The 15,051-nt window shown below is 37.7% G+C and overlaps 1 protein-coding gene across 1 annotated transcript in view; it reads left to right on the forward strand.

Annotated features, from left to right (window-relative positions):
- The window catches only part of fer1l4 (fer-1 like family member 4), a 33,699-nt gene extending 19,978 nt beyond the window's left edge, over window positions 1–13,721 (forward strand). Inside the window, exons 31-49 of the mRNA XM_041978446.1 lie at window positions 1,740–1,901; window positions 2,039–2,204; window positions 4,907–5,019; window positions 5,120–5,236; window positions 5,444–5,477; window positions 6,211–6,314; window positions 7,124–7,258; window positions 7,337–7,456; window positions 8,147–8,274; window positions 8,348–8,518; window positions 8,959–9,113; window positions 9,362–9,543; window positions 9,628–9,713; window positions 9,812–9,910; window positions 10,093–10,210; window positions 10,834–10,957; window positions 11,276–11,580; window positions 11,865–11,965; window positions 12,791–13,721. Of these exons, the coding sequence (XP_041834380.1) occupies window positions 1,740–1,901; window positions 2,039–2,204; window positions 4,907–5,019; window positions 5,120–5,236; window positions 5,444–5,477; window positions 6,211–6,314; window positions 7,124–7,258; window positions 7,337–7,456; window positions 8,147–8,274; window positions 8,348–8,518; window positions 8,959–9,113; window positions 9,362–9,543; window positions 9,628–9,713; window positions 9,812–9,910; window positions 10,093–10,210; window positions 10,834–10,957; window positions 11,276–11,580; window positions 11,865–11,965; window positions 12,791–12,971 (2,601 nt within the window). The 3' untranslated portion in view covers window positions 12,972–13,721. The remainder of the gene's footprint in view (window positions 1–1,739; window positions 1,902–2,038; window positions 2,205–4,906; window positions 5,020–5,119; window positions 5,237–5,443; window positions 5,478–6,210; window positions 6,315–7,123; window positions 7,259–7,336; window positions 7,457–8,146; window positions 8,275–8,347; window positions 8,519–8,958; window positions 9,114–9,361; window positions 9,544–9,627; window positions 9,714–9,811; window positions 9,911–10,092; window positions 10,211–10,833; window positions 10,958–11,275; window positions 11,581–11,864; window positions 11,966–12,790) is intronic.
- Window positions 13,722–15,051: the final 1,330 nt, after the last annotated feature.

Genomic DNA, 15,051 nt, shown 5'->3' on the forward strand with positions numbered 1-15,051 from the left:
CAAGTACAACGAAATGTATTCCAGTACAACCCGTCCAAGACTAGACAGCAACAACATGTAAGCACAAACAGGATCAGGCAGACTGAGGCAGCAGCCACAGCGCGGCGCACCTATATTAGTATTAGATATAGATGGAAAACATAACATGAGGGGAATAACATGAGGATAGAGGAAAAAAAGGCATCTCCACGCTGGGCCTAAGGGCCCAGTGTTGAGATACAAAAAAAAACACACCTCAGTACATAAAATAATAATAATTATAATGCATTTTATTTCTTGGGGCCTTTCAAACACCCAAGGTCACCGTACACAAAAAGAAAAATAAATAAAAAGACAATAAAAATATAAATTACATAAGAGTTAAAAGAGATAACGGACATTGATATAAAAATTACACAAAACAGTCAGTATACTGTACATGGGTTATAGGGAGTATGCCAGTTTAAACAGGTGGGTTTTGAGTGCAGATGTGAATGATGGAAGGGAGTTGATGTTCCTAATCTCGGATGGAAGTGAGTTCCAGAGCTGGGGAGCAGAGCGACTGAAGGCTCTGAGCATCCATACACATAACCTTCCAGGAGAACTTTATAACCAGCCATCCAAGACCAGTACAGGGAGCCGAATCAGATAACAGCATTTGTTTTAGTTTCAGGCCAGAGCTGTTTTGTCTGCCTTGAGTTTCTCAGTGGTCCCACTGGCGACTCTAAATCATCCGAATTTGTGGGTCAATTTCCATCCAGCCGAGCCGACGACTTCTCCAAGTTGGTGTCCACCCCGCGTACGAGCTCCAGAATTGCAACCAGCTTGCCATTCTGAGCTAGAATAGCATCCAGTTTATGATTAAGCTCCTGCAACTCCAAAGTCTGATTGTTCATAGCTCGACACACACCGGCACAGAAATCCGGCAGCTTGCCAGTGGCTGCCGACAGTGTCCGAATTTTTCTAGATTCTAGATTCAGAACAGAAATGCATAGAGAGTCTCAGAGATGACAGGACAAGTAGCAGGGCAGAGTGGGGAGGAAGGAGAGAGAAGCAAAAGCGTCTGCCTTCGTCGAGGGCCGGAAGAAGATTTACTCTGAAATGACTGAAAAGAGTGAACAATCCTGAATGTTGTGATTTAATGTCAAAAACAACATTGGGACTCATAATCACAAAACAAGAAACATCACTATCTGGTGGTGGAAAGTGATGTTCTCATCTGCACATGGACGTGTCATCCAGATTGGTTCTGTTGCATTAAAATCACATACTTATTGCATCTGTAGCCAGTAACCCTTTCTACATGAAATCCCAGGTGCACCACCTCACCTGTTTTCTCATCATCCAGTTCATCAAGCTGACACGTTGTACTTGCAGCCGACTTTACTTCTGCAAACATAAAGCACAAATTGTCCTTCATATCCAAATTATGGTCAGCCAAAACCACATCACCTGGAAAAGTTTCTTCAGAAGTCCACTGTTCTCTGCGATGTGTTAATCCAAAATATTCGCTGCAGTGCACCAAGATGGAAACAGAGGATGAAAATCTGCTGATTAATTTCTTTTTTGTGCGCTGATCATGAAGCTGCTGCTGCAGCAGAGTGTACAATTTGGGGAAAAATGACAAGCTGAAAAACAGATGAGAGGCACTGCTGAACCGATGTAAACAGACTGTGGGTACACCCAAAAGGTTTGAATTACTCACAGAATTCTGTCCTTTGATGATGTTGGGGCCCATTCTCTAATGCTCTTGTTTTCAGGTGCTGTTCTGGGGTCTGCGGGAGCTGAAGAGGGTACACCTGTTTGAGGTGGAGCGCCCCATGGTGAGGGTGGAGTGTGCAGGACGACAGCTGGAGTCTGAGGAGATCCAGAGCTACAAAACCAACCCAAATTTCAAAGAGGTTGTCCGCTACATTGATGTGGTCAGTTTCTGTCATTAGTTACTGGAATGTGGCTCAAATGCATTTAGAATACAAACCTGTATGATTTACATACAGAACAGGGACAAAACTAACATCCCATAAAATGTTTTTATTTTTTCTATATTTGGTTTAATCAGGAGCTGCCAGAGCAGTCCTACCTCCATCCTCCTTTGACAGTGTTTGTGGTGGAGCACCGGGCATTCGGACATCTTGCTTTGGTTGGGACCCATGTGGTCCAGAACCTTATGGACTATTATCTTGAAAGGGAAGCAGAGGAGGAAGAGGATGAGCCAAAACTCAAAGGTAACAGCTTTAAAAGTTATAACAGGTACTGTAAATTCTGTATGTCTTCAGTAAGTTTTATCAGAAATGTTTAAACTTTAAAGTTTAAACTTGGTTACTGTTTGCATGACAGTTTAAAGCAGTGGTCCCCAACCTATTTTCCTTGGGTACCCCCTTCATGCAAATACTAAAAAGCTATAGACCCCCTGCCCCACCCCGTGCTGAAACCATGCTTAGTTTTATGCTTTCAAAAGTGAGATTCTCACCATAAATAACATATTCTGGCTGACTTTTGTCCTTTCATAAAGCCAAAGTTAAATTAACAACATATGATTTACTTTTTTCTGAAAATATGGAAAATGTATGGACTTTAATCACAATGGCTATGAATGTTCAAAGCATCTGGGACCCCCTGTACTACTTGGGGGACCCACTGGTTTAAAGTAATGCAAAAGTACCTGACTGCCGGGTAGATACTGGACACCATATCTCAACTCAGTTCTGGTGGCCTCAAAAGTAGAAGTTGGTCTTCTTCGGCAAAGACATCGACCGCCTCAGCCTGTTTCTGAGATGCTCCAACTCTTCCGCCATATTGGTCATGGCAAGCAACCTCATTAGACAAAGACAAAGGTTGTTTCATTTAAATGGGATTAAATATTAAGCATTAATCATTTTTAATATTTGAATTTATGGTAAAAAAAAAAAAGTTTGAAACTGTATAAAATAAAAGCTGGGAAAAATATTGTCAAAGGAAAATGAAAACCAGGTTTTACTTTAGAGTAGATGTAGTGGATTTTCTTTGTTTAATAATAAAAATGATTATTATTACATTTTTCTGATTTAAAAGACCTAACTATATAAAGTAGTAAAGCCTAATTTATTATATGTTAGCCGGTCTTTTTCATTTCATTATTTGTAAGAAAAATAAAATTTTAGTAGCATTAGAAAATATGAGTCAAACAGTGAAACTATTGTAGTCGACTGTCATTACTTTTATACAAGTAAAATACCCCAAAACAGACATTTACAAATAATAATAAACAAATGTACATCTTTAATGATCTTCAATGTACAAATTGGAGTGTTACACCAATAACATATTTACATTATACAGTTAAACTTGGTCTAGAAAGAAATTGTACAGAATGTAGATTTTATAGTTAAAGTACAAGGAGACATGTTGTGCTAAAACAATGTACAATATGATAGAGTTGTCTCAGTTTGTGAAATAAAGTCAAGATATCTGAATGAAACCCTGGTTTTGCACACATATGTAAATTTTTGTTGTCACAGTTCCTGGGTCTGGACAAGTGTTCATTTTCAAGACTAACTATTAAATTAATGTAATGATTTGATTTTTCTGATGTAAAGAGCAAATGTAGGAGGGGGGAACTGCAGCTCTCCTCTGCATGCATGTGTTTATTTAAGTGCCATCACCTAGAACTACAGAGATACAGTGTTATTTATCTGACCTGATTAATTTTAGCTAGTAGAAGTAAGTTTGTACAAAGTTGTTTGACCCACCAAAAGAGCAGATTATATTGCACAATGTTTTTGCCAAATGTCTAATTAAAAGCGCATTTTCTTTAGCTGAGCTAACGGTAGCCTGGACCATTGAATTGAGTAGAGACAAGCTGAGCGGAAAAACAGTGCAACTCTTGTCACTCCTAGCACAGAGCCACTTGTTAAATAAAGGATCATTTAAATACTCTGTCATACCGTTCTGCCACTTCATGTTTGGTCCAACTTTGCCTTTTATCTGTGATCATTTACAATGTTTACCTTCAATAAAACTATGGCTGTTGAGGTCACCTGACTTCCAGAGTAGAGTTTAGAAATGGCAGGGTCCCCGTCCGACTTTTTTCTGTGTGGGGTGCTGCTGAAGTAATGACACATGATACAGATTAAAGTAATGATTCCCTGTTGGCTGCGTACATGACCTCACTTATCTCCAATAGTTTGGTTTAATACAGAAATACAGAACTAAGGTTTTAGGTAACATTTGTTATGAAGAGTAGCATGCTAGTAGTTTGTTGACATTTAATAAGTAATTATACTATTTCAATATAATTATGATTATGATTATTTTAATTTATGTTATTTAGCTTATTATAGTACATATAAGTATGGCATTTAATGATGACTTTTCGAGAAATCAAGGTTTTACCCACCTAATGCACCTGGTTATTATGGCTAAGTTTGAAGTATGATGAATTGTCTTGTATATTAAATGTGCTATACAAATAAACTTGCCTAAGTTGTTTGGGATAGAGTCAAAGTTGCTTTTCAGTTTTGTTATAATGATTATTTTCCTATTTAAGAAACGTTTGATGTTTATTGTAGCATCAGAGCCACCTTCTATTCTGCTCAGAGGACGGAGAGCACAGAAGTTTCACTGTTATTTTTAAACATCTTAGCTGTTTCATTTGTGACAAAAATACCAGATGTATAAAAAGAAACAATACATTTGGAATGGTTTAAGTTAGACAAGTCTCTCATTTTCTTTTTTGTAAGAAAGATAAGACAGCTGTTTTATCCTGGATAAGGTGTACAATCCCTCACAGCGAGCATGGGCGTCCCCTGTTGTCTGGCAAACCCTGATAAAACAGCTTGTTAAACAGCTGATGAGACACAGTAACATCAAATGACCCTTCTCTGGAAGACTATGTAGTCGAAGTCAACTTCTAAAACTTTTTATGGACACAGTTTTTATGTCTCTTCAGCGAGGAAGAAGTCAATGAACGTTAACCCTCTGATGTCAGTGAAGAACATGGGACTCAGTGGCCTTTCAGTCGCACAGTCCAAGATTCCCATCAACCCCATGAGGATGGTTAATGTGAGCGTCTTAAGTTCTCTGTTAGAAACACAATAAATTGGTTTCAACAGCATGCAACTAAAACCTAAACTTTCTAACTGATACAATTAAATGCATTTAGGTGCCCTTGACAAAGCTGACAAAGAAAGGGGAGGAGCTAGAGGAAGAAGCCCCTGAGAAGGAGGAGTTGGACTGGTGGTCTAAGTACTATGCCTCACTGGAGGAGCTGGAGAAGCAGGTGAGATGTAGACTTAACTGTGACTTTTGGTTACAGTACCAGTCAAAAATGAATGTAACATTTCACACTATTATGCAATGAGAAAATATAATATATGATCTGTAAAATCCAAGGTAAAAAATGTCACTCAGGTTCTTCTGTTTTTATCCAAAATGAAAAAACAACTTTAATGATTTTCTTTATTGAATGATGTGTTTCTGTGTGCAGGAGGAGGAGGAGATGGAAGAGCATGCAGAGACAGGTAGAGTTTAGCTCCTGCTGTGTGATTTCAGCTATGATTATCTATATTTCTTTGTGTGAAATGTGATAGAGCTGTTTCAACAGCAATCACTGAAAATATGGATGAACTAACAATTTTCCATCTGAATTCATGGTTCAGATCTGTGTCCATGCAGATACACCTGAGGGAGGACATGTAATGTTTCATAAAGACATGCACCATTTGCCAAAGTATATGGTTTTGGATGGAGTGAAAATAATGTTCTTTGACTCCAGAGTGAAAGATCACATTTCTATATGCTTTTGTTTATGCAAAAAAGGCAAGGCAGGTGATTACACTCAGCTAGAAATGGAATATTTTAAAAATGATTCTGCGTTATGTGACTCAGATCTGAAAAAAACTCATCCAAACTTTGAATGTGGCCACATCGCCATAAAGTGATGGGAGGAACTAGAATGAAAAATTAAATCATGTGTATATTTTAGCATTTTTTATCATGTTGCTGATAGTTTTCCAGTGTAAACACGGCGTTTCAAAGGACTAATAGTCCTTTTTAGTAAAGAGGCAAAATGGAATTTCTGTGGCGCTAGATAGGGTTTGGCTCTCAGATAATGGCGGTCATATCAGTGAAGTCAGCATCTTAAAAGAAAAACTTGTGTGAACAATAATATCAGGATGTACAACAGAGAAAAAAAATATATAAAAATCTCATCTGAGTTGTGATTGTCAGTATTAATTGAGTTTTCTACTACAGATGGAGCTAATCTGACCATGGCAAACATTGAGGAGGAGGAGGAGGAGGAAGTTGTGGTGATTGAGGCTGAGCCTCCAAAACGCAAGAAGATCGCTACACTGAAGGTATGAAGTCATAACCCCTTAACCCCTGACTTGAAGAGGACTTCCATGGTTACAAATGTGTATCACATGATTTACAAATATGTAATAAATATCTGTGAGTAACTTAGTGTACTGGTAAATATGTGTTTGAATCCACACAGATGTCAAGTAATCTGAAGATATGTAAAATAATGTTACACTTGCCAACATTGCAAAGTAAAATTTTGACCATAACGATAACATGTCTTGTCGTTGTGTCTGCTAAATGGTGATGCTGCCACTTTCAGTTTTGACCACCACCTTGCAGCTGATTACCTAAAGCCTCTATTTTAATTGTATGGCTCTCAAATGCATATTGTCACAAATACAACATTTTTACAATCTAGAAAATTAAATGTAGATCTAAGTGTTATAATCAAGGGATAATGAATTATTTTGTCATATTAATGTTTGTGCAATTTGTAATGTGTGCATGTAAAAAGCTATTTTACATTTATTCAGATTACTTTGTCTTAGTGGGTAGATTAATAATAAAAAACCAAGATTGCACTGAACTGCATCATGTGTGATTTTAGAAAGTCTTGAGGTTTATCTCAGACTTAACTATGTTTAACTAATTTTATTGGAGATAGTTTAGAAGGCTGACATGTATATATTGTTAATTATTTAGACTCTGAAGAAAAACATAACCTAAAGAAATCTTAGACTTAATAATACATAACAGTTCACTATTTTTGGAGTCAATCATGATGCTGCTGGTGATTAAAACTGAGCAGCAACTGTTGGTTTTAAAGAGCAAAGTCATATTATATCCCTGTGTTTTTGTTTAGATATATAATGGTGATTTGGAATCAGAGTTCAGTCAGTTTCAGGACTGGCTGCAGATCTTTCCTCTGTATAAAGGCAGAGCGAGCACTGAGGAAGATGAGGAGAATGATGAAGAGAGGCTGATGGGAAAATACAAGGTAATGCTGATAGAGCTCTGTGTGTTGCTTTGTTTGTCTAGGATTCTGTGTTCATTGTTTCCTACTCTCCATTCTCAGGGCTCCTTCCTGGTTTATCCAATCAATCCAGAAGACCAAGACGATATCCAGTGTCAGATCACCAATGGAATCCCTAAGAACTCACCAATCAAAGTCTTAATCCGAGTCTACATCATCAAGGTACTTGTCTGTTTCTGATTTCCTTCACATGTAGACTGAAAAAAATTGGCACTTGAAACAAACATTCATGTTATTGACGTCAGCTGCATTATTTCAGATAATGTTTTGTTTACCTGGTAAAGTGCTTGTATTCTGCAATTAGTGTCCTGATGTTTGTTACTGGCACCTCTGTACCTGTAGAGCCATTTACCCATCCATGCATTATTTGTACCTGCTTATTCAAATGCAAGGTCATGGGTGATCTTAAAACCATTATTGGTAATTTAATGTCACCTTTCAGTTATTTTGCTCCACTCACCAGCATACAGTTGATGTTTGACAAATTTTATTTAAAATTAGAAAACTTTGTTTGATTTGAGAGCATCTGAATCTTGTAATAGTTTTATTTAGCTGCATTTTATTACACATTTAATATTTTCTTGTTTACTTATTGTTAAATATCTGCTTTGTTTGTATTTGATGTTTTTTGTTGAATTACCATATTTTTCTTTAAATTTTGATTATTTTTTTCCAGAAGTCATTCTAGCTAATCAAGAAATTTAAAACAATATTGTTTTAACTGATTGTTTTCCACCGGGTCTGTGTACGCCGGGTCCTTGCTGCACCATGGTCTCTGGAGCTAATTTTAATGTCTCTGTTAGCATTTAGGTTTTGAATATAAATTAAGTTTTGTCCGTATGTGTCCTGCAGGCCATTAACTTGGCTCCTGCGGACCCGAATGGTAAGGCCGACCCATACCTTGTGGTCAAGGTGGGAGACCAAAGTCTGGACACCAAAGATCGCTACATCCCCAAACAACTTAACCCAACATTTGGAGAGTGAGTATCTGTCCACAAGTCAGTCCAGCTGCCTCTGTCTCCCTCTGTCTGTCTGACTGACTCTGTCTTTCAGGGTGTTTGAACTCACGGTGTCTTTCCCACTGGAGACAGAGTTGGCCATCATGGTCCTGGACCACGATCTTGTGGGATCTGATGATGTTATCGGCGAGACTCGAATTGACTTGGAGAACCGTTTCTACAGCCGCCACCGGGCCTCCTGCAGCTTGTCTCTTTACTACGACACGTTAGTACAACTACTTATGCTAGTATCAGCACTATGAACTTATAAAATCAATATTATCTTGGTAAAAAAAAAAAATAAAAAAAGTAAATACCAGATCCAAAACTAGTACTAGACCACGTTAATGTCAAAACTACTTATTAGAACCAAAACAACTGTGACACATTAGAGTGATAACATAATAGTGCCAGTGCTTTTAGTACCAATGCTGCATAATACTCTAATACAAAATCTTTAACACTTTAGAACCCCCACTGAATCACTGGAAATTATTTGCGCTAGTGCAATGATGTAGCACTACCACATGTTTTTTTGATTAATTATTTATGTGATTAATAATTTTGTGGCAGGCAACACAGCAATGATTCTAGATGTATGTACCAGTATGTATGTTTATCTCTCTGTGGACCTTTAAAAGTGTACCTGACTGTCTGTCTTTGCAGTGATGGCTACAATAAGTGGCGCGATGCAAAGAAGCCATCAACAATTTTAGCTGAGCTCTGCAGGAAGAATGGCATCCCTTCTCCAGAGTACAGAACGTCAGAAGTTAAAGTACTCAACAAGATCTTCAAAATACCACCAGATGCAGTACCTGAAGGTAGGACAGACAAAAAAAAATTTAAATGAAGGTAGAGGCAGGTAGAAGTAACCAGATGCCGTTAAAATGTGAGCATCCTGATATTCATAATGAACAAAGTAGAAGTAAACAGTCTTTAATTCCCACTTTGGGATTTCTAAAAGCAATACCATGTACTACAACTAGTGCTGGGTGGAATACTCCCCTCATACTGTAGCAACCTCTTAGGCTAAAGGCAGCTGCAGCTCCAATAGAAATGTTGTTTTCAGGTCTGTTGAAGAAGAACCAGCGTTCTCCAGAGGAGGAGGCAGAGATGGAGGAACATGCAGCTCTGAATGTGCTGCATCGATGGGGTGACATGAGTGAGTTCCTCCCAGGAGTTGTTCCTCTGGTGCCAGAACACGTGGAGATGCGGTCTCTGCTGAACCCGGACAATCCTGGACTTCCACAGGTAACCACAGTACAAGCATTGAGCACAGCTGCTGTTGGGAAACTGCTGACGGACATCAACAGGGTGTGTTTGTGCATATTGCAGGGTCATCTTCATATGTGGGTTGACATGTTTCCCACTGATGTCCCAGCCCCGCCCCTTGTTGACATAAAGCCCCGCCTACCAGAGCAGTACGTCAACACACAGTTAAATGTAGAATAACAGAAGATAAAAGAAGTTATTTTGTTTAAAAATGTAGTCATTTCTGTTGTTGTTTTCATTCTTACAGGTACGAGCTGCGTGTTATCATCTGGAATACTGATGATGTATTTCTGGACGACGTCAACCCGTTCACAGGCGTTCCTTCCTCTGACATCTATGTTAAAGGGTTAGATTTATTGAAAGTAGTCTTCACATGTCTATAAGTCTTAAAAAGACTCAGTCCAGCTTGGTCCAGTCAATCACTGTCTGGACTTAATCTAAATCATAACTGTGATCAAGTTCAGTGGTCATTACCTGAGTCCTCTCTCAGCTGTGAAGGCTCAGTGATGTGTGGTACTTTCTGTGCAGCTGGATTAAAGGATTGGATGGAGACAAGCAGGAGACTGACGTCCACTTTAACTCTCTAACAGGAGAGGGAAACTTCAACTGGAGATTTGTTTTCCGCTTCGACTACCTTCCTACTGAGGTACACATATTGTGTAGGTGGCTGGATTTGATGAGGCCCCCCGTGCCACTTTCATTTCCTGCATTATTTCATTTTTCTATTGTTCTTATTAAAAGGATTAAAGTTGTTTTTTATGTAAAATAAATAAATAAATATATGACCATTGCCCTATCTCAGAATCTAAAGCAATGTATAGTAGAGTAAGATTTGGCTTTTGCAGTACATACAGTGCTTGAAAGTGGTTCACACGTCCTTCACAACACTTACAGCACACCAGATAGAACCACTTCCTAACCTTCTTTGTGTCTTGTTTCAGTTATTTCGTCAGCTGCAATAATTTAATGTGCATATTTCATAAACCTGGATGCAAAAAAGCTGCTAAAATCTCCCACTGTTGCAGGAGCGTTTCCATCCATCTGAAAATGAACTCATTTCCTTACATTCCTTACATTGAACAGGGTGCTTATATCATACAGAATTATGGTCCAAACACACATGTACTGTATGTGGAAATGAGGCATTAGACCGATCTCGTGGTAGAATAACAACCAATTCAAACCTGAGTGGCTGGAAACGAGTTTGCAAATATCAGACAGTATTGACTGTGAACAGGTTTAAATAATAAATTTGTCCCTTTTATGTAGAAAGAAGTAGTGTATAAAAAGAAGGAGTCCATCTTCTCTCTGGAGGAGTCTGAGTTTCGTCAGCCGGCTGTTCTGGTGCTGCAGGTCTGGGACTACGACCGCATCGCAGCCAACGACTTTTTGGGTGAGACACACACAGCCAGAACCGACTAAACTACATATGCTGTAAATTCACTAAAAGGTTTGAATATGTGGCCATTTTTTTAAATTTGAAAGCTGCTGAAAGAGTTAAATATGTTGTTGTTGATGTGATAAAAACATGTTATACCTTAAAAAAACATTTAGAATTTAGATAATGCAAAACATTACCATCAGTTTAAGTTTACACTTTATGAGTTACTTCATACAACATCCAGCATTTTGTGAGTTAAAACTGTCTCTCACCAAAGCTAACATTTGTGCTAAAATCACGATTGTTCTGTTTTTTCCCCTCCTCTTTCAGGCTCCATAGAGCTATATCTCAGCAACATGGTGCGTCCGGCAAAGTCATCCAGTAAATGTACGGTTGAGATGGCGAAGGACCGGGCCAGCCCTCGGGTCTCCATCTTTCGTGCCAAGAAGATGAAGGGCTGGTGGCCACTGACACGCATGAAGACGGCAGAGGACTTTGAGAGGGAGGAAAAGGAGAAGGAAGAAGCCAAGAAGAAGGGAGGCAAGAACAAAAAGAAGAGCAAAGACAAGAGGAGCAAACTGAGGCAGGAGGACATCCAGTACACCGACAGCTCAGGCAACACCTTTCTGTTAATGGTAAATAAGCAAAAATTCAGGAACTAAATATTTGGCTACGAGTTTAATAAACTATTCTAACTAGAACTAATCAATAATAAATTCATGTTTTTCTACTAATTATATGGCACATATTGATATTAGTGACATACAGAAAAAGTACTTATACATCTCATTATTATTTCCTTCATTTGTTATTTGTAACTGAATTTAAAGAAAAATATTTGTGAACACACACCTCAAAAGCAAACACAAACATGGATGCCTACATGTGAAAAGTTGTGACTCTGAAACTCTATATGAAGGGAAAAGTGGAGGCGGAGCTTCAGCTGGTGGCTCTGGAGCAGGCAGAGGCCGTTCCTGTGGGGAGGGGACGCAAAGAGCCTGAGCCTCTGGACAAGCCAAAGTAACACACACACACACACACACACACACACACACACACACACACACACACACACACACACACACATACAAACAAATACTCTTTCTATTAAAGCTTTCTTATATGTAGCGTAAAATTGGGGAAAATTCATGATATTTTGGACATTTGTGTGCGTTGATACACAAAGTGCCAACATGACACGTCTTCCTCCAGGCTGCTATCAGCTTAGTGGATAAATGTGTTAGCAGCCTTTTTAGGTAATGACATAAATGGCATAAATCAAGGTTGAGAAAGTTTCTGTGTAGCTATTTTTCTATAAAATGTCCTAGTCTGGGATCAGAAGCTGCAAGATCACAGTTGGCATTGAATGCAGCACAAGTCCTGGTCACAGCAGAAAGAGAAAAGATGATGAAACATCCCATTCCTGGTGACATACCCGAAGCGCTTGTGTCAATCTTTAGTAAATCATTTTAGTCAGTAGCTAGTGGTACATTATATTTACATATTTGTATGTTGGTCTCTTGACTCATAGCGGCTCTAAACCTTCTCTGTTATGAGGTAGACTGTATGTGGATAATTAGTCATAACAGGTTTAATTATTTTTATTATATTTTATATTTTATTATATTTCTATTAATAACTGTTTTTAGAATAGATTTTAGTTTCAAGTGACAAAAGTTGAACTCAGCCTAAAACAGATTGTTTGTCCCTGCAAACATACAACAAACACAAATAACATTTTTTCTGTCTTAAATGAACTGATTTTGTGTGAATGAACTGAAGTGTTGAGTAATTGAGCTCATAGAGGTGCAAACACATGCAAACTGTGTCTTTTTGTCTTTCCAGTCGTCCCACCACCAGCTTCAACTGGTTTGTCAATCCATTAAAGACCTTTATTTTCCTCATTTGGAAGAACTACAAGAAGTACATCATAGCTTTGGTCATCCTCGCCATCCTCACGCTCTTCCTTGTCCTCATCATTTACACATTGCCGGGACAGATCAGCTCCCTGATTGTCAACGGATGAAGAAACCAGCTGGGAAGCTTTCTGAATGTTACCCATTTCCTCAGTTGTCTGGCACTTAAACTATTGTCACTATTCAGCCAGATTTATATGGAACTAAACCTGCAAACCTTGTAATGTACTCAGCCTGACTGGACCACATTCCCCAGCATCCCCATCATTATCAACACAGCAGGGGGTAAACAATGAAGTACTTTTCTATTTACCTCAGATTTAAGTCATATCTTTATCATATATTTGTTACACTGTTGACTGTAATGCCTTCAGCACTATGCAAGTTAGACAAATCTTAACTCTTTTTCTATTGAAATATATCTATTAATAGGTCTATTGTTAATTAATTATACTTGTGATTTTTTTTTCTTTAAATTAATTAAAATGTACATTCAGAATTTAATTCAAACATTGGCCCAGAACAAGTTTTTATTATCTGTACAAGTTTTTAAACAACCCATCTGAATCTGCTTCTTTTGAGCTAAGAAACAATTATTGATAAATATAACATGCAATAATTTAGTCAACTGCAGGGGGTAAAACAACAACTCATCGGTTGCTTGGTAACTCACCTCATCAAACTTAGAAAACTTGCTTATAAAACAGATCATTATTTTTTCTATTCAATATTTAATTGCATTTCAAACCAGATATAAAGCTTTTAAAAATGGACAAAGTTAGAAAAAAAAAATTATGCACCATGCATGAGTGTTTTTTTTTTCCTGTCAAAAATCCAAAACCACCCTCACAGTTGGAGGAATTTCAAGGATGATTTGTGCCATAAAATACATAATTTAATTTCACATGCTTTGATACTGTTTATGAGATGTAATCTCTGTTTTCTCCTAATGAATAAATATTTTAAAAGGAAACACACACTAATTTTCAATACTTTGTTTCAACATAAGTAGGAGTTATGAGAAAACCTGACTTGAGGCGGAAAAAAAAGGTCATTTAAAATCTAAAGAAAACAAAAGTTATCAAGAAATATCAATTTTCTCTCCAAACTGGGGACTATTGCACAAAAGAGATTAAGAGATTAAGCCGGAATATGTTGGCCATCCTGACTCAACTCATCCGTGATCCAGCTGCACAAAAGCGGGATAACAGAAAGTGTGACATGTAAAGACATAGGTTGCCATGGAGATGTATTCTGTGGAGCTAAGTTGATCCAGACCAGGCTAGGTTTATGTAATCCAATCCTCTTTTACAGTCATCAGTCACCACAAATGAAAACCATTCACTAAACCCACTGTCATTAAATACTTGTGATTATTAACTGCATTAATAACTTTAGATAAATTTTAGATGATTTTACAGTCATTAGATAATTTACACACTCCTATATATCTTTGTATATATAGGAGTGTGTAAATCTATATAAACTGTATATATAAACTAAAATACAAAAACAGGAACACCACAAAACCCAGACTATTACAATCAGCCAATATTTACAATAAATTCATGTCTACCACAATGACCATGATAAGTGTGTGTTATAAGTCATTACATTCACTTCACTAAGACGGCACTTTGGGCACCATAGAAGCCTCTAATTGTATTCTTTGCATCACTAAAAGGACATCACATTCTGCTTTTGAATATGTAAACTTTGGGGCAACATGGATGAAATTAGCAGTATTTTTTTTACTCAGTTTACTCTATTAGAATGACAACCAATATCTCATGGTATTGTATCTTCATCATTAACTATGACATTATCTTCTATTTTTAAAGAAGCTACCACACAATTGTGTTCCATAAGGCACTCAGTTCAATCAGTAATGCTGACATTAGTGACTTGGTATGTTTATACCAGTGGGGAGCTTTTTATGACCTTGTGGAGAGAATAATGTGTTTGACATAAAACTATCAGAAGAGTTCAATTAAAAGAAAGACTCTGCAGTCAGACTTTATCCCAAACTTCTGTCTTTGCACCAGGAAGTTACAAATGGTTTGTTTACTGTTTTAGACATTTTCTCTGCTTCCTCTGAGACTGGTAATGTTGGGTTATTAAGAGGCAAATTTGGGCTCTATGTCTCCGATACAAGAAGGAAAATTATGTCAGAGGATGAGTATGAGACTG

This window comes from Melanotaenia boesemani, chromosome 3, assembly GCF_017639745.1.
Source record: "Melanotaenia boesemani isolate fMelBoe1 chromosome 3, fMelBoe1.pri, whole genome shotgun sequence".
Classification (NCBI taxonomy): domain Eukaryota; kingdom Metazoa; phylum Chordata; class Actinopteri; order Atheriniformes; family Melanotaeniidae; genus Melanotaenia; species Melanotaenia boesemani.